General features: G+C 34.3%; 1 protein-coding gene across 4 annotated transcripts in view; it reads right to left on the minus strand.

Moving 5' to 3' along the window:
• PRKD3 (protein kinase D3) overlaps window positions 1–19,818 on the minus strand; it is a 75,800-nt gene that overhangs the window by 27,157 nt on the left and 28,825 nt on the right. For 3 of the 4 annotated variants that reach the window (XM_063078399.1, XM_063078400.1, XM_063078398.1), the window contains exons 3-7: window positions 15,254–15,392; window positions 13,549–13,680; window positions 12,335–12,492; window positions 4,333–4,525; window positions 862–939 (exon numbers count right to left, since the gene is read on the minus strand). In XM_063078399.1, the coding sequence (XP_062934469.1) occupies window positions 862–939; window positions 4,333–4,525; window positions 12,335–12,492; window positions 13,549–13,680; window positions 15,254–15,392 (700 nt within the window). The remainder of the gene's footprint in view (window positions 1–861; window positions 940–4,332; window positions 4,526–12,334; window positions 12,493–13,548; window positions 13,681–15,253; window positions 15,393–19,818) is intronic. The other variant, XM_063078401.1, reaches the window with a different exon arrangement.

The raw sequence follows: 19,818 nt of genomic DNA on the forward strand, positions 1-19,818 counted from the left end.
GAAACGGTAAGCAATAAATTTTGTTTTCTTTATAAATCACGCAGTTTCAAGGATTTTGTTATAAGCAAAAGAAACAGACTAAACACCATTTGTTATGTTTTTCTTCCTACAGAACTACTGACATTCAATTTTTGCCAGTTATGTAAATTGTTAAAGAAAAATTATGCTGAAAGCTTAGAGTCCTTACTCTTTTCCAAAAAAAAAGTAATTGCCTTGCTTAATATTATCTTGAGAAAACAAAAATGGCCCCAAAGAGAAGATATTTGGCTAATGATTATCTGATGAAGAAAGAGACAGTGAGGCAGTATAATGTATTCTAATGACTATGGACTAAGAAGCCAAGCACATGGCTTCAAATTCCAGCCCTGCCGCTTATTGTCTATACTTCTTAGGCAAGTTATTTAATGTAATTACACCTCAGTTTACTCATCTCTTAGTACCTACTTCAAAGGGTTGTACTTTGACTTAAATGTCAATATATTAAAGAGTTTAGACAGTATCTGGCATAGTAAGCAGTCAAAAAATATTAGAATTATGAAAGAATAGGAAAAACAGCAGGATTTTAAAACAAGTTCTTTTATGGCTGAAGGTGAAAGAGGATATGCAGTACCACTGGCTATGTTAGACTACAAAGTGGTAGGTGGCTAGAGGAAAGCTGGAAAGGCATAATTACTAATAAATGTATGCCATCACTGATCTCTATATTTTGCTTGATTATTAAATCAGAAGAAAACATTAAATGTAAAAAACAAGGTAAACAAAATAAAATATACAAATATAATCTCATGCAAAGATAGTAATACAGGAAAGAAAAAGTGACCGTTTCTCATCTTCTATAGAAATTAGGAAAAAGAATTTTACCTCCATTGAAAGTAACTTCTCCAAGGCAGTCTCTTGGTACTTTTGATGCACAGCGTTTATGGCAGTTGAATTTGCAGTCTAAAATAAAATATTCAGCTTATTAATTCATGTTAAAAAGTCAGCCAATATCACTCACAGATGAAACATTATTAGTGATGATGATGATGATGTTATAATAATAATAAAGTCTTCCTCTACTAAGAACTCAGGTCTCGGACTACAGGTCTGGTTTCAAATTCTGATGGCATCTCTTAATAGTTGTTTACCCATCTACAAGTCACTTAACACTCCCCTGCTGACTCAGTTTCTTCATCTGTATAATGAGGTTAATACCATTTGTGTAACACTACCAAATGTGCTGGTAGCTCCATGTTTCCTTCTCTTACCTCACATTCATCTTTCCACACCCCCAGTAAGAGTTTCTCAAGTTGACTAAATCCTATCCAACATATCTCAGGTACATATTTTCAATTCCTAAGTATATGGACCTGATGCATATGCAGAAAAGAGACAGATTCAACAAATATTTATCAGGAATCTAATAAGTGCTTTCACATACAACCCTGTGAGGAAGGACGGAGTTTCTCAGGCACATGGTCTCCCAGTTTTCTGTAATGGTTCTTTTCAGCCTACAAGAACCTGAGTTGAGAGCATTGCAGATCAATGTCAGGTACCATCTGTTTAACACATATTTGAGTTTGGTTCTCAAAGTGTAATCCCCAGACCAGCAACATAAGCATCACTTGGCAACTTGTTAGAAATGAAAGTTCTTGGGCCCCCTCCCAGACCTACTACCATCAACAACTCTGGGAGTGCGGCTGAGAAATGTGTGTTTAAATGAGCTCTTTGACACTAACATTGGGACCTACTGATGTAACTATGTTTAACACCACCTTTGAAATGCATCTACTAGCAATAATTGGGTAAAAATAATTTTGAGTCCTGATTTAGGATGCTTTTGTAACTCATGTGAGTCAAGGGAATCCTGGGTCTCATGCCAACAGCATAGGATGAAGGTCATTATATGAAAAAGCCCCAAGAAATTAATAATTTGGTGGATGATAAAGTTTGCATTATATAAAACACTGTCCTAGGGCTGGCCAGTTAGCCCAGTTGGTTAGAATGTGGTGCTGATAACACCAAGGTCCAAGGTTCAACCCCTGCACTGGCTAGTTGCACACACAAAAAAAGAAAAAATAAAAACAAAACACTGTCCTCCTTATGAGAAGCCCTAGGAAAAATTCAAATATGGTGTTAATATTAATAAGCTAGCACATCTCTTAAACAACAGATTTGTTTTTTATCTTACGAACTTTGAAAATTGTGAAAATAAACAGGTTTTCATTTTCCCATTGAACACTCAGAGCCAAATTTGTGGCCCACCTGCAATAAGTATATAGGTTCTAATAGCAGGCATTTTAATTTCTCTATCTTCTTACCCATGTTTTTTTAAAATTTGCTTATGCTTTATTATATCTTACTTATGATTTCAAACTGCCTTTGACATAGCAAAGTAGAAAATAAAAAGATGAATAGATGGATGGATTGTCAAATGATCCAGCATAACTGTTTTATCTTAACTCAATTATTTCTTTTTTGTTTCTTAGCTTGAGAAAGGAATGAAAATGATGCCTATTTTACTTTAAGTGTCTTAATTCATATTATAAAAATATAGGAATCACTGAAGTAAATTATGATTATTTTTTGATAACTGAAATAGCTTATTTGTACAGAAATAAACCCTGCTATTTTCTGAACCAATGTCAGTGCAAAACATTATTCTTCTAGAACCCTAAAAAGAGAAACGAATCACCTAGTGGCAGAATTAACAGGCTTTATTTAAAAATTCATTAATCTACATATTTATTTTAGTTCCTCTACAAAATGTACTTTTCTGCATATGGTTTTAGAATGTTTCTGTTTGCTTAGCAGAATGGCACTATGAACCACCTTTACTAAGATTATCTGTTGGCTACAATTTGTACATCTGTTATTAATGTTCTTTCTCAAAACATTTCTCAGTGACTGCTTGCCAATACACTTTCGTTTTGATATTTAAAGTATTAATTTATGTCTTAACTCATCCTCAAAGCAAGCTGTTGAAATAAAATTTCAGTGTTTAATTATGCCTGCCTAATGCTTATTAAATACCTGACAACAAATGTACAACCTGTTCCCTATTTGATGTTCCCATACACTATCATATACTGTCAGGAAAAGCTTTCTTTTCTTCTATACTCAAATTTAACTTATAAACAATTATCTTATTCTGTGGTGTAAGCAAGGATTTATTATTGCAAAAACCTCAACCCTAATGTTCACCTGATAATGATCACTTGATAATTCAATTCCACAAATACCTGCTCCATATAAAAAAGTATGGTACCGGGAACTGTTAAATCAATCACATGGAAAAAAGTATACAAGATTATAGTTAGATCACTTATTCTCTGTCCTATGCAATGACTAATAATCTAAGACATTTAAACTATTTTAGTTTTCACTCTACTGTACAGCATTGTCGAAAAGAAGATATGAGACAAAAATTTAAAATAATCTTTAAGAAGCATAAAAGCTAAGCAAAAATTGTTCCATTATTCTATAAAAAGCCTGTTTCATTAAGAGATGTTTTGAGAATACTATGATAATGTGCTGGGTTAGTATCCAAATAAGGGTGGCCCGTATTATAATTTCAATGATTTCTACTACATCCTACCTATTTCCGTGTGATTATTCTCTGTAATGATGTTTTTGTACAATTCTCCTAGCTATATAATTAAAAACAAAAAAATCAGAAAAAAAGCGTAGTATGTTTACACTTGTGTGTATGAATATTTAATGAAAGAAGAAAGCTTTATTTCTATTTTGGGTAGTGTCTGGCTCTGTAATACAAAAGACTTAAACTTGACTGGCTGGTTAGCTCAGTTGGTTACAGTGTAGTGTTATAACACAAAGGTCAAGGGTTTGGATCCCCTTGCTAGTCAGCCAAAGACAAACAAAAGAAACCAACCAAACAAAAAACTTAAGCTCAAATTTCTGCCTTGTTGCTTACTATTTTATATTGGCAAGTGTTAAACATGCGGGTTAAGTAGCCATACCTAATGGATCCAAATTCTAGTTTTTCTGTTTACTAGCTATGTGCTCTTAAGCAAGTTACTTAATCTCTCTATGCTTAAAAAATGGAAAATGACTGCTATTACCACTACTAACTATATTTCCCACAGAGTTGCTTTGAAGATTGAGTATGTAAAGCTTGATTTTTTTAGCACAGTGCCTGGTACACAGCACACACATTGCAGATAGAAATAGTAGTTGTTAGTACATGTATTTTATAAATATATGCATTTCCTTTCTTTTTTAACTACGAGAACAATTTCTCTGGCTAATGCCTCTGAAATATAAATATTTTAAACCTGTATTTGCTAACAAAAACAGACATAAATTTGACTTGAGGAACACATCCAATCCTACCTTTACACTGCATTCCTTGGCGAAAGAGGCCTTTCAATAACCGCTTGCAGTACTGACATATTGTGGGACGGGTATAAGAGTGAACAGCAAATGTGTGTGGAACTTTTACTCTGCACATTACCATCTTTTCCATCCAGATTGGGCGACCACTCCAAGAAGGAATTCTCTTACTTGGTTCTTGGTGAACATGTGACTACAACATAAGTAATTTCCATACGTATAAGTTAATATTAAAAACAAAGAACTGGGAGCAGAGCTTAACCACAAAAGTCATTTATTTGGAACGCTAAAGCCAAAAACCTAAAAACGTGGATCTCAGCAGTTTCCTTTGGAAAGCTTAATTTACCAACGCTTGAATAAAAAAAGTGCAGAATTTTTTTTGCTATTATTTATGCTTTAAAAAAAGATCTAACATATGTTCATTCTCATGTACGCATTAACTGATTAGCTATTATTTGACACGCTCAGCATTTTACAAATAAAAACTAAAAACCTTGAAATGAATTTATAACAGATGTTCAAATCCCTTTAAAAACATGACCAAGAAATTAATCACAAGAAAAGTATAAATTCAGAAAGTATTATTGTTGTTCATGTTGCATTACTGAACAAGATGTCTAAAAATATTTTGAAACAAATCTTAGGTTTTCAAATTTATCTTAACAAATACTAAAATATGTATGCAAAAATTTAAGTCTAATTGATGATGATGACATAAATAATGGCAGACACAAAACTAATTAAAACAACTTTAGCCCTAGTAATTAGGCTTTAAGAAGTTCCTTGACATTTTCAGTATTTTCCAGTTGTTTGAGTTTTTTCTCCCCCAGGTAAATGAAAAGCAAAACTAAAGAAAGGGTCAATTAAAAATTTTTGTGTAACCTGTGGGATAAGGGGATTTTTGTAGCTGTGGCCTTTTCTAGATAAAGGGAAGAATCAAACTGAATTATAGGCCGTTTCAATGTGGCTCATTTTATTTCAGCAAACATTCACTGATTAATATACGGCAGGCCCTATACTATACATTGAGGACACAAAAATAAATAAAACAATCCATGTTCTCAAGCACAAAAACCAAATACCTACCTACCACCTAGATGTGTTCACAGATTTTGTTGTAGCTGCTTGCACCTTCACTGTCAGACCGAAGCCCTGAGACCTTTTAGATGCCTTCTATAATGTTTGTAATATTTGTAACTCAGAGAAGTTGAGTTATTCTACATTGATATGTTCAACCAATGGAAGCAAAAGTCAGAAGAAACCAAGAGACAGAGAAGTGTTAGAGAGAAGGGGAAGAGAAAAAAAAAGTAGGAGGAGGAAAAGGAAAAGAAGAAAAGGACAGAACACATGAATGGAGCAGAGCAATATAAAAAGAACACAAAGGTAGCATCAGATAGTTTTTTACTATGTGTAGCCAGAAGTTTTCTAAAAACAAATTATGAAGCAGTTTGGTTCAGAAAAAGTACAAAAAGCATGTTAAAACCAAAACCACACTTGCATGTTTCAGTTATATGAAGTTTCCTACTCTAGTCTGGCTCACCCTTCCTCCATGCTGCCATGTATGGACACCTTTAGCAAACAGAACACCACAGTGATTCTGCAAAACTAATTAAGAAGCCAGCAGGAACTAGAAATAGATGTTTTAGATCTTTGCTCATCCCTGGCTCCCTTTTGTAATGGTGACTCAACACTGCTTCTCCTGCTCCTGCTTCTACCATTTTTGGTTTGTCTCAAGTTCAAAACACAAGACCAAGTAAGACTGATTTAGCCAGTCATCATCAAATATATAGGGTACACCTGTATGGAAGAGATTTCATAACAGACGCCTTAATATGCCAATGGCCAATTTGTGACTGCCTTTTGGTCAGGTCCTGCTGGGATCAGGGTATTAGGGACATGGTATAGAGCATCCATACCAGGAACTACTCAGGGGTCTGGTTGTAGCAGCCAATAAATGTATCACGTCCAGTACAACAAATAGTTATTTATGTTATTATCCTAATTTTAAATATGTATTTTAAAATGCTCAGACGGGTTAATACTACCAAGTGGTATTATTAAAATCAAGATTTAAAGTTAGGTTTTTTTATATTATAGTTCAGTAATTCTTAACCTTTTTCCCATCTCCATATGCCTGGCCATACAATACAATCCCATTAGTAACAGTGATTTGGCACTCTATTGGATGAGGAAGGCAGGAAAGGTTTGGCAGAATTTGGAGGGAGAAGATGACAGAATTATCTAGAGAATTTGGTTAAAATGGGATCACTGAGATTACTAACTACAACTGAGTAAAAGTTCTTTTCTTACCTTGCTTTAATGTCCCCTATTTACAAATTAGTGCTTAGCTTAAACTCTTAGTTCTTCCTCGTTAATGTATGGGCAGAAATTTTTTTAAAGTACTGTTTTTTGTTTTTTTCTTTTCTCTATATCCTAGTCAACGCCTTTTTTTTTTTTTTTTTAATAGCATCCATCCTTACGGGTGTGATATTTCATTGTGATTTTGATTTGCATTTCTCTAATAGCTGAAGATGTTAAGAATCTTTTTATTTGCTTATTGGCCATTCGTATATCCTATTTGCAGACATATCTATTCAAATTCTTTGTACAATTTAAATTAGTCATTTGATTTTTATTGACTTTTTTATAAGACTGTTATAATATTTTATATATCCATCAGTCCCCTTATTAGTATATGATTTCCAAATATTTTCCCTGTCCTTAGATTTGTCTTCTTACTTTATTGAGGGTATCCTTTGCATCACAAAAGTTTTAAATGTTGATATGGCCCATTTATCTATTTTTTTGATTGTTTGTTACTTGTTCCTTTGGTGTTATATTTAAGAAATCATTGCTTAATTCAAGGCCACAAAGACTTACATTGTCTTCTAAAAGTTTTATAGTGTTAGCTCTAACACTGAGGTTTATGATTCATTTTGAGTTAATTTTGTCTGATGTGAATTAAAAAACAAAATTCACCTTTTTTTGTATGTGAATATCTACTTGTCCTAGCATCTCATTTGTTGTAGAGACTGTCCTTTCTCTCATGAAATGCCTTGGTACTTATGTCAAAAGGAATTGACCACAATTGTAAGGATTTATTTCTGCACTCTCAACTTTATTGCACTGATCTACATGTGTCTTCATATACTAGTACCACACTGTCTTGACTACTGCAACTGTGTGTGCATAGTATGTTTTGAAATCAGTATGTGGGAGCTTCAATTTTGTACTTTTTCAAGATTATTTTGGCTATTCTTTAGTTTAATTTCCATAAGAATTTTAACATTAGCTTGTCATTTTCTGCAAAAAAAGTCAGGTGGAATACTGACAAAGATTTTATTAAACCATAGATTAACTTTGAGAGTACTGTCATCTTAACAACATCTCATCAATATAGAATGTTTTCCTACTTATTTAGGTCTTATTTAATTTACTTCAAAGTGTTTTGTAGTTTTCACTTCAACATAAGTCTTGCACTTATGTTGCTAAATTTATTACTAAACATTTTATTATTTTTGATCCTATTGTAAATGGAATTTGTTTCTTGATTTTATTTTTGGGTTATTTATTACTCATGTTAAGACACACAATTAAATTCTGCATATTGATCTTGAATTCTATTATTGCTAAACTCATTCATTAATTCTAATAGTTCTGTTTTTTTCCTTGAAATCTTTTGGCTTTTCCATATACAAGATCATATCATCTTGAACCAAGGTCAAAGGTTTGGATCCCTGTACCAGCCAGCAGCCAAAAAAATAAACAAACAGGCTTCCTATTTTTTTTGAAAGAGTTTGTGAAGGATTGGTATTAATTCTTCTTCAAATGTTTGGTAGAATTCACCAATAAAGTCATCTTGGTCTAGGTATTTATTTGTTGAAACTTATAAAATTATTAATGTAATGCCTTTGCTCTTCATAGCTTTATTCAGATTCTGTATTTATAATTCAGTCAGTTTCAGTAGTTTTCATCATTCTAGGAACTGACCATTTTATCAAAGTGATCTAATTTGTTTGTAAACAGTAATTTACAGTATTCCTTTACAATGTTTATTTCTTTATGGACAGTAGTAATATTCCCTCTTTTATTTCTGGTTTTGGCAATGTCAGTCATTGTCTCTCTCTCTCTTTTTTTTCTTTTTAATTTTTGGCCACAAAACAAGTTTGATACATTTAAAAAGACTATAGAAAATATATTCTCTGACCACAACAGAAGGACATTTAGAAAATTCACAAACGTGTGTAAATTAAACAATACTCTCCTAAATAAAAAATGGTAAAAAGAAAAATAACAGGGAGATAAGAGAGTACTTTGAGATAAAAATCAAAGTCCAATATATCAAAATTTATATGATGCAGGGCTCATGCAGTGCTTAGAGGAAAATTTATACTTGCAAACACCTATATTAAAAGTAAGAAAAATTTCAAATCAGTAATGTGAACTTCTACCTTAAGAAAATAAAAAAAGGAGAGCAAACTAAACCAAAAGCAAATATAAATAGGAAGTAACAAAGATTACAACAGAAATAAATGAAATAGGGAATTAAAAAACAATAGAGAAAAATCAACAAAAGTTGATTCTCTAAGAAGATCAACAAAATTTGCAAAGCTTCATCTAGACTGCCCAAGAAAAAAGAGGACTGAAATTACTAAAATAGGAAATAAAGTAGGGGCATTATTACATTGTCACTATGGCTTTCTGTGGTGGTAAGATTTAGTTTCTTTCTCTTCCTCGTTTGCATTTTTGTTCTACCGGTGGGTTTTGTTCTTTCTTGTGTATTTGTGGTAAGGATTACGATTTTTTGGATTCCAGATACAGGACTTCCTTGAGTATTTCTTGTAGGGCTGGTTGTGTGGTGACCTCCCACAACTTTTGTTTGTCTGGAAAATACACTATTTTCCTCTCATTTCTGAAGGATGGCCTTGCTGGATATAGTATTCTTGGCTTGCAATTTTTTTCTTTTAGTATTTTGAATATATCATTCCATTTTCTTCTGGCCTAAGAGCTTCTGTTGAGAAGTCTGATGTATATCTGATTGGGGCTCCCTTATAAGTGACTTGATGCTTTTCTCTTGCTTCTTTTAAGATTCTCTCTTTGACCTTGAGCTTTGTCAATTTGACTATAATGTGTCTTGGAGAGGATCTTTTTGGGTTGAATTTGTTTACAGATCTTTGAGTTTTCTGGATCTAAGGTCCATGTCTCTCCCTATACCTGGGAAGTTTTCTATTATTATTTTGTTGAATAGGTTTTCCATGCCTTTTCCTTTCTCCTCCCCTTCTGGAACACCCATGATTTGAATGTTTGTGAGCTTAAGGTTATCTGCTAGTTCTCTTAGATTTTCTCCATTTTTCAAAATTCTTTTTTCCTTTTTTTGTCCCCATACGTTATTTTGAAAGACTTATCTTCAAGATCAGAAATTCTTTCTTCTGCTTGTTTTAGCCTGCTGCTTAAACTATAGGTTGTGTCTTTTATTTCATTCAGTCCATCTTTCAGTTCTATGAGTTCTGCTATTTTAAGGTATTAATCTCTTTGTAAATTTCCTCCTTCATATCCTTGATCTTTCTTTCTCATTTCATTATGTTGTCTGAGTATCTTCTTATCTCAGTGAGTTTCCTTAAGATTGTTGCTCAGAATTCCCTTTCAGTCATTTCAGTGGTTTCCATCGCTATAGGGTCTGGTGTTTTGAGAATTACTATATGTTTTTTGTTGATATTTTCTTGGGTTTTTGTATTTCTAGTATCTCCACATTGATATCTAGTCATCTGGTAGAGCAGTTGCTTCTTCTATTACTCTGGAGTGACCTTTGAGGTGAGGAACATCCCTTTCTTTTTCCAGTCTCCTCTGGTGATTCTCCTGTGTCAATGCTGTCAAGCGTCTGGTGGGCTGCCTGCATGGCAGCTGTGGCTACTGCTGTGGTGTCCAGCTGTTTTTGCGGCAGTTGTGGCTGTGGTAGCCACCTCCATGGAAGTGGTGCTTTCAGTGTGCTCCTTGCCTGGTTTGGGGTGGGGGATGCTGCCCTCAGCTCTGGCCTAGGACTCTGGGTGTGCTCTGCTTCTTTCCTGCTTCCAGGCAGACGGGGCTGCCCTTGGCTTTTGCCAAGGACCCCAGGTGTGCTCGGCTTCCTGCCTGCTTTGGGGCAGAGGGGGCTGCGCTTAGTTCCTGCGTAGGACCCCAAACATGCCCTGCTTCTTGCCTGCTTCTGGGTAGAGGGAGCTGCCCTCAGCTACTCAGTAATCTGATTATTTCCACAGCTTAGGTTTCAGCTAACATTTGTTGAAGTCATTGCTCATAAAGACCTTATAACAATATTACCAACTCTCTGTTATACATGATAATAAAGGAAATAAAAGTATTTTTTAAAAAAGGGCAATTCCTCAATTACGTATATTTAATTGGCTTTGAAGTATTACTCAGTGAGAGAAATATCTCCACTTTTATATGCACACTTAGAACCAAGATTTTCTTTTTAGCTGATTCTGTCCTGTTTGGTCCCTCAGGAATTTTCCCAAATGTACTGAAAGGAACATTTTATCTGTCTTGTTCTAAAACAGCCAGGACTCGATTCTAGTTTATCTAATTTTAGTGGTCCCATTTGTACTAAATTCATTGAACAATCTATCTTCTTCTGTTCTACCATGCCTTTACTTGACCCCATTTGACTGACTTCTGGCATTATAACAGAAATGCCTTCTTACATGTAAAGAAAGACAACCCAAGAGTCAGATTCAAAGGTTTCTATATTCTCAATTTGCCTATTTTCAAGCTCATCTCACTATTCAATTAAGTTTAACATCTTGACTCTTCAGAAATTTTTCTTCCTCACTTTCCCTAAGAAATCAGGGCAAAATCTATACCTCCCAGAACTGTGGCAAGAATTACATGAGAAAACAAAGAACCCAGCATAAAGCCTGACACATGAGGGCTTAAGAGGCCCTCGCTGTACAGCCACTAGTAGTTAGTTCTCCTCTAACTTTGCTTCAGCTCTGGGGTTGCTCTAATTTCCTAACTGCTATCTCCACCATTCCTTTACAGCGTCCTCTCTCTGTACTCTTTCTTTCCTCTGAGTTTCCTCCATGTGTTCTTCTTTTACTGTACCTTCTTCTTTTCGAGACTGTGTGGATGGACAGACAAAAGTAAACCTCAAGAGACCTTCTACTCTACAAGTTCTGCTTGTTCTAACATATTCTGAACAACCTAACCAATTCAAACATGTCACTCTACTTCTTACCCTTCCCTGAGGAATTTTTATCTTCAGGATGAAATATAAATTAATGAATTAAAATGTAATACCTTACTCATCTGCTCTTTTATACTGGGTTCTTTACTTTTTCTTGTGTAATTCCTAATCTAGTAATAATCAGCTGGGGGTAGCTGGCATACCAGCATTATTTGTGAGGCTCTTAAAACAACATATGTCTATCCTATAGTTCTCATTCCCAGATAAGTTATACATATATTTAGGGAGGCTTGAAAAGTGTGATGTCATTCAGAAAATAAAATAAATTCTAGAGAAGAGGAAAATCAGGAGAGGTAGCTTTTGAGCTAGGTCTGGAAAAACCATGTAGGATGGGACAATAACCACAGCAGTGGTAGGGAGAGTAAAGGTCTGTTCAGGGAAACTTACACAGTACAGATTATCAGAAACAGAATAAATATATAAAGGTTTCCTAGTGGGGAGTAATATAATCAGAGATGTATATTAGGAAATTTGATCTGGCTGTTGTATATAAGATGAAGTGAAGTATGGAGAACAGTAGCCCAGATATTGATTAGGAGGCTAATGCAGTGGTCCAAGTGATAAATAATGCAATCCCAAGGTGTACAAAATGCAATTCAGTATTATTGGTAAGTCCTGTGTCCATTACTACATTTTAAGTTTCTTGAGTGTAGAAACATGACTATTTAGTATATAACTTATGTTCTATGATGATGTCATATACTATGTAGAAACATGAGAAATAACTAGTAAGATGTCCTTTTATTACTTTAGAATACATACCTCCTCATTGGGAAGGGCTACACATTCAGGCTGTAGTGGTCTTGGAACTGAGAGGGCAGGTCCTGGTAGAGATACATTCGACAGACGTCTCTTTCTTACTCCACTACAGTTATTTGGAATCTTAAAGGCACATCGTTTATGATAATTTAATCCACAGCCTAAATATATTTTAAAAGGTAAGGTAAGATTAAAAAAACTTTACTCTTTAAGTGTGATACATAACTGGTGCTTCTTTTATTTATTTTCTCTGGCAGCAATATCTACTCTAATTAAGAACCCGGATGACAGGCTAAGTGGAAGCTAACAAATTCAAGAAGAATAGAAAACGTGTAGGAAAGTTTATTTAAAAAGTTACGTTACCAGAGCAGTGATTCTCAAAGTGTAGTCCCTAAGGCAATCCACCTGGGAATTTCTGACAAGAAACGTAAATTACTGGGTTTCACTTCAGACCTATTAAATTAGAAACTCTGGGGATAAGGCCCAGCAAACTATGTTTTATGATGTGTGGTAAAATTTGAGAACTACTGGCTTAAAACACTGGTAAGCAAACTGTGGCCTGCGTACCAAATCCCTCCCATGACATGAAAATTATATGAAACTCAAGTTTCAGTGTTCATAAATAAAGCTTTACTAGAACACAGCCATTTGTTTACATATTATCGATGACTAGTTTCACACTACAACAGCAAGTTAAGTGGCAACAGAGACCATATGGCCAGCAAAGCCTAAAATAATTACTCTCTGGCTCTTTACAGACAGATTATTGACCCTCCACCTTAGAGGACTGTTTCTTAATCAGAAAAGTACACTATCATCCTATCCCCTAGCAATTCTAATTCAGAACAACTCTGACAATTTTTTTGATGTGAGAGACTTAACTTTTAAAAAAGATAATACAAAAGGAAGTTAGTATTTATTGAGCCACTACTTTATGCCAAATATTTTACTCATATTACCTTAGTTAACCATGTACTTTTCATGAAACCAGTGGAGTAGAATATACTCTATAGAGAAATCAATCCTCAGAGAGGTTTAGTAAGTTGCCCAAGACTATGAACGAGTAGGTGGCAGAGGTAGGACCAGAGTCCCGATCACTCCAATTATAAATCCTGGCTACTACCTAGTCACCAACTAATGATCTTGGTTTTCACTAATAAAAGAATGCCAATGTAAAATTCTATTTCAAATGACTACAAAAATTTTAGAACACATACCTTCACATTTCAGTCCTTGACGTACCAATCCCCAGAGCATCTCGCCACAATAATCACAAAAAGTAGGAGCTTTGTAAGAATGTACGTAGAGAGTATGTGGACGAATCTGGAAGTCTTCTACTGTGGCCAAAGCTTTTAAAAAAGAGAAGTATTAAAATAAACCTTATACTTGTAATTGTGATGAGATTAGAAACACTCACCATGTTCATTTATGTCAGAGTACACAGAATCATTTTCTGTCTGAAAGTTTCACTTGACCATAAAATAAATTATTTTCAGCATTTAATGTTGTGATTTTTAAACTCCAGTTTAGGAAGCCCATCAGCTTCAAATAATTTAAGCTCCAAAAGGAGGTCTGTAAACCTCCAAAAGCATTTTCTCATAATGACAAGATTGCAAATAGCTGTTAGGTCTATTGTAGCTAACTAAAAACTGTTTAACTTATACTACACTGGGAAATAGAACACTAAAAAAAAAGAAAAAAGAAAAAAAACCATGGAACTTAACCTCAATTTATAGCAATGTTTCTATGGAAAAAAGACACTTGAGTTCTAACTTAGGATCCCAGGATAGGCTGTCTGTTCTCCATAGTCCTAACAGTTAAGAGAAAGAGACGACTCTACCCTCAGTGAACACTAGAACAGTAGACACAAGGACTTTTCTCTCACCTCAACCTGAAAGTCATTAGTAGATATCCCTGTGGTCTGATGAAAGATCCACAGCAAAGAAGGAATAGATGTGAGCATGATGTCCAGGGAGGGCAGGGAGTGAAGCCCCTTAGGAGTGAAGAGGAAGACAAGGATTGGGAAGTATACAAATGGTTTGGGGTTGAGGTACAGAAGATGAGTGATCATCGCAGGAAGGCTGGATGAATGGGAGGATCAGAAATATAAGGTGAAAAGAGTGGAGACTAATAGGAAAGGTGATGGTCAGAAAGGATCTCAAGAACATACTCAAAGGTAAGTCTGGGAAGAGGGAAAAGTGGTAGCAGAACTCTGGACCCAAGGCTGGCCAGCTTGCTTCCTTTCTTCCATCAGTCTTCCTTTCTTGCCAAACAAGGACTACTGCAGACCTACTATGTGCATTATTATGGCACTCTTTCTTCCTTCATCACACTCGTCACTAACAATCTTACCCGCATGCTGTTGGATGGGATGAGATGAGATGAAAAATAGTGGGAGCTAAGAAACAAGAAATGGCAAGAATGCGTAAGATGGGAGATGGAGAGAGAGGTAGAAAAATGCCCAATGAGAACAAAAAGGGAAAGAACATTTTTTAAAGCCATGGAAACAACCAGTATTGTAGTTTCCTCTTCCATATCTTTATTATTTCTCCTTTTTTCCTTGATTCTCTTTTTTAAACCTCAATTCTTTTCTTCTATGATCTTTCCAGAAGTGATGAAAAGGGAACAGAATTTCAGTATAATTGTTTTATCTCTTCAGCTCAGAGAATAAAAGTATATTCCTCTTTCTGTTCAATTGATAATTACTTTAGCTTAGCAACACTCAAGTAATTCAGTTTATTTTCCTTTGTCATTTGTGATATAACCTTCCTGAAAGTAAAAATCATATGGTAACCATCATTACAGATGAAAGAAGTAAGCAGCTATGGTACAAAGACCAAGTATAATTGAACACAGCATTTAGTGCAGAAAATGAGGCTCTTGGGGAGGGGGGTTGAAACAAAATAAAAGATATTTCCTTACCTGAAAGAACAACTTCTATTAGGTCACCTTCATGTATTTCATCTGCTGAGGTAATCAGCTGCAAAATATTTTCTGAATTCATGTCATGGCGAAAGAGAAGAATTTTATCATACATGCCAAAGAATCCACACTCTGGAAACTGGGAAAATAGTCCTATATCAGTATACCCATAGCTTTCTGTTTTTATAAGTAAATGTCTCAATTTTATGAAAGAATTTTAAATGTAGTGTTTTAGCCTAACACTGGTAACAACTCTATTAATATTTAAAAGATCAGCCATGTATTCAAGCATCGGTTAATTTTAAAGTTCAAAAATAGAGAGTAAACTTACAAATAAGCAGTCTTTGGTTATCTTAAAACATATGGCCCTTAGAAATACAGGATTTCTATTTCGGTTATTGATAGAGAATATAATCTTGAGCTTACTTACTGCTTCTCTATTCTTGGATAGCCTGAAAGATAAGCAGTCTTTCCCATTCTCTAGAACTGCATTTTCCATTATACAGTTAGCTACCAGCCACGGGCAGTTATTTAAATAGTTAGAATTCAATAAAGTTAAAAGTTTACTTCCTTAGTCACTATATGTACATTACAAGTGCTCAACTGCCACCTTGGCTACTGGCTACCATATAGGACAGCTCAGATGTAGAATACTTCTATCATCCCAGAAGACTAGTAATTTTCAAACTACAGTCACAAGAGTGCTAATTACAATATTTTTACCAAATGCACCTACAGCCTCTAGCATTTATCTAATATCTTCTTTAAGTCTAATCACTTATTACAAGCACACGATTCATTACAGTGCCTTTCTTTTCAAAAAAACATTTGGCCAGGGTGGGAGACGTTTACATATGCCTGATGCATCCTCTTCCAAGGCTTCTACATTTTGCAATTATGGTGTCAAGATACCTTGAGGATTAGTACAAAGGACTAAAATATGAAGGCATGTGTTCTAAAATATGAAGGTATGTATTTGAAATTGTATAAGAGAATTTTAATGTTTCTTTTTTTGGGTGGGGGACGGTGGCTAGCAGTACAGGGATCTGAACCCCCGGACCTTGGTGTTAGTACACTACGCTCAAACCAACTGAGCTAACTGGCCAGCCTATAAGGGAATTTTAAATACTTGCCTTAGAAAATAACTATGTTTAATCTTTAAATCCACTAAGAAAAAAAAAAAAAAAAAAAAAAGAGATCATCTTCTAAACTACCAGTGCCTTGGGACATGCTGCTCTAGACATTCCAAAATTCTTCAGTAGATTTCAGAATTGAAAATGCTCATTGACTTATTTTGGCTCCTCAAGGAATATCCTTTAATAAGCTGTGCAATATGTCACTGGCCTGCATCAAACAGCCTAATATGAACCAGTCACACTAAATTGTAAATGCATTTATTGCAAAGGTGTTATTGAAGATATATGGTTCACCTACTTCATATGGTAGCTAATCATAGGAACTAATCATGTTTTCTTATTTGCTTTGTCCACTGGAAAAAGCACATCCAAATTTGTAGTCTCAGTGTAGGATTGTAGGGCGATCAGTGTAGTATTATAGGGCATGTGTTTTAGGTGCACATACTAACCTAGCCTCATCTTATTTTCTGGCCTTAATTTTCCCATTAGAAAAATCTTGTATATATCTCTAAAGAATTCTCAAAATTTTTTTTGTTAAATTATTGAAAAAATTGAAAACAATTACTTAATTAGAAAGGTAAGAGTTTATTTGTATTTTTAACCTGAGTAAACAACAGGAAAGTACAGAAATATTTAGAATTTTTATAATACTAATTCTCCTTTCAATTTTTCAGTTATCAATAATATTTATAAAACTTCAAAATCTGCTATAACATGTATCTAACAGTATAAGAATTCTCAACTGAAAAGACCAAAAATCCAGAATCAAAAAATTATTAAAATTTTATTTAAGTTTTAAAATTAAAATTTTACTAAATTTTATTAATTTATAATTATACTGGAGAACAAAATATCCTCATATCTTAGCTGCAACAATTCTTAAGAATAAAAAAAGACTCCACATTCCATCCTTATAAAATCTCTAAGAAAATATTTGAATGAATAAAACTGATTTTAAAAAGTCACACTTCTTGCCTATCTGCTAAATGTAAAATATTGGCACCACAGTTTGTAAAGAAAACTAGTCGTTATCTTCCAGGAGCTTACTATCTAGTAGGAAGGGGGAAGTAAACATAAATATTATATAACATGATGAGACAAATGAGAAAATTAAAATACAAACAAAATTCTAGTATAAGAGAGAATAAAAAACTAACTGGGGAGGTGGAGTAGAGGGATCCAGTATGATATTTGAGCAGAATTATAAAAAAGAGAAGCCGGGTTTCCATAGACTGAATTGTAAGTGTCATAGTTGAGAAAGTACAAGGTAAATGGGACAAAGTTAAATGGAGTTTTGTGATGGAAGAATAAGGTGGGGGACAGTTGGGTAGAAAGGAGGCTAAAATGCTCAGGAGGCCTGACTGAGGCCATACTAACATGGAGCCAACAGAGCTGGTTCAAGCTTTGCCACCTACTAACTACAGCACCTTAGGTAAGTTTGCTTAACCTCTCTACATCAGTTCTTGTCTATAAAATGGAGATAACAGTAGTACTGGCTTTATAGAGTTCTTGTTAAAACTAAATTACTTGATGGCTATAAAACCCTCAACACTATGATCAATAAATACTAGTGGTTCGTATTATTATTCTATATCCAAGAGGGACAGACATGGGGTCCCAGAGCAAGACAGTAACATGATCAAATCTGCATTTTAAAAAGATAATGCTGACAGCAGTGTGCAGAGGAACCAGAAAAGGAAGAGACCCAAGTAAGCTCCTGAAGAAAGGCTGGAGGCATCATGGTATAGATTATACAGTAAGAAAATAGACAAACAAGGAATACTTCTCTCTAGAAAGTATCTTCAGTAAATCATATGAATCATTAGTACTGTTTTGACCAAACCAGAAGTCCTGAATAATGACAATAAACACATTAATGAGAGAAGGAAAGCAAAATCAAAATAATAAATTTATGGCTTGAAAAAATATATATAAAATAATAAACACATGACCTAATAAATGACAATATCAATATAAAATTGGTATTATTAAGAGACCCAAGAGCAAGTAAAAAAATTATAGGGAGTATTAAGAATATTTAACATAAGCATTGTGTATCAGAGGCTGGAAAGCTGTTGGTGATGATAAAGAATAAAGTCATTTTCTAGGATAGCAAATGTTTTTATACTGTACTCATCTACATGACTGACAAGTTACAGAGTTCCTAAGGGGAAAACTGTAATAACTAGTCTGTGAAAAACGGATTTCTGCTATTCACTATTGATTTATAGGTGTATTTGGTAGGATGTTTAAGAATTATCTGAAAGCAAGAGTCAGAACTAAATGAAGTAACAGAAAATGTGGCTGGAAAAAAAGTAAGAGAATATTAAATGCTGCCACTGAATATCAGGGAAACACTGGCTAAGTTTTAAAAACATTAGAAGTCTTGAGGCATGGGTATATTAAGATAAAAAAGGGAAAGAACAAGGAAATAAACCATGAGTACACACTTTAAAAGGTCTAAGCAATTATACAAAACAAACAAAAAAACCTGCTAATGAATTGGATATATAGGGATTTACTGTTCATGATTTTTAAAAATTCACAAATTAGGTTTTCAAGCAGGAGTGAATCCCTAAAACAATGTCTCAACTCTGGCCACATATCAGAATCACCTGTGGAGCTTAAAACTAAAGATGCTCAGGCTTTGTCTCAGTTTTACGGTCAAGGTCTGGGGAATAAGACAAGGTCACCTAAATTTTAAATTTACTTTAAAAATATTATTCAGTGTTTTTATCAAACTGGCAACATTTTGGACTCCACATAGGTAACTGGGCAGCGAGGGCACAGATTTTGACTACTGAGTAACTAATTAAGCACTAATAAATCTCCCAAAAACCAATCTAATATTTATTTAACATCAATTTTTAGGAAAAGTATTTGATTGAAGAGAAGAATCTCAATGATTCTGTTTCTATATACAGACATAAAGCACTATAGTCTAGATGAGTCAGTGGGAAAATTACTCAATGTGGACTTGAATTTACTCTTACCTTTCATCATTAATCTTCAACCTGGAACTTTCTAGATATGATATACCAGGAAAAGCTGCCTTTTTGACATAAACCAGAGCAATCTTTTTTCATTCTCTTTTTTTCCCTGTTTTGTTATTAGTTCTGATTATCTTTAATTCAAACTTTCTGGGACCTTCCATTCTAGTCAAGGTCCTAACCTGAATATCCAGCAGAAATTAATAAAAATTTCTTCTTTCAGTTTGAGACCCTAGATTGGTAATGGCTGCCCAACACTGTTTTGCCTAGACAAAAAATGTAGGAGTAAACAGTAGGATGTCACCAAGTCATTGCAACACAGCTGTAGTAGAAAGTATGGGGTAGAGAAAACAACACAGAATGACAACTCACTTCTAGAAAACAAAAGATACAGCTGGGGGTTTTGCTCTATTTTGGCAGAACCCAAAAATTACACACA

This window comes from Cynocephalus volans, chromosome 14 (assembly GCF_027409185.1).
Source record: "Cynocephalus volans isolate mCynVol1 chromosome 14, mCynVol1.pri, whole genome shotgun sequence".
Taxonomy (NCBI): Eukaryota; Metazoa; Chordata; class Mammalia; order Dermoptera; family Cynocephalidae; genus Cynocephalus; species Cynocephalus volans.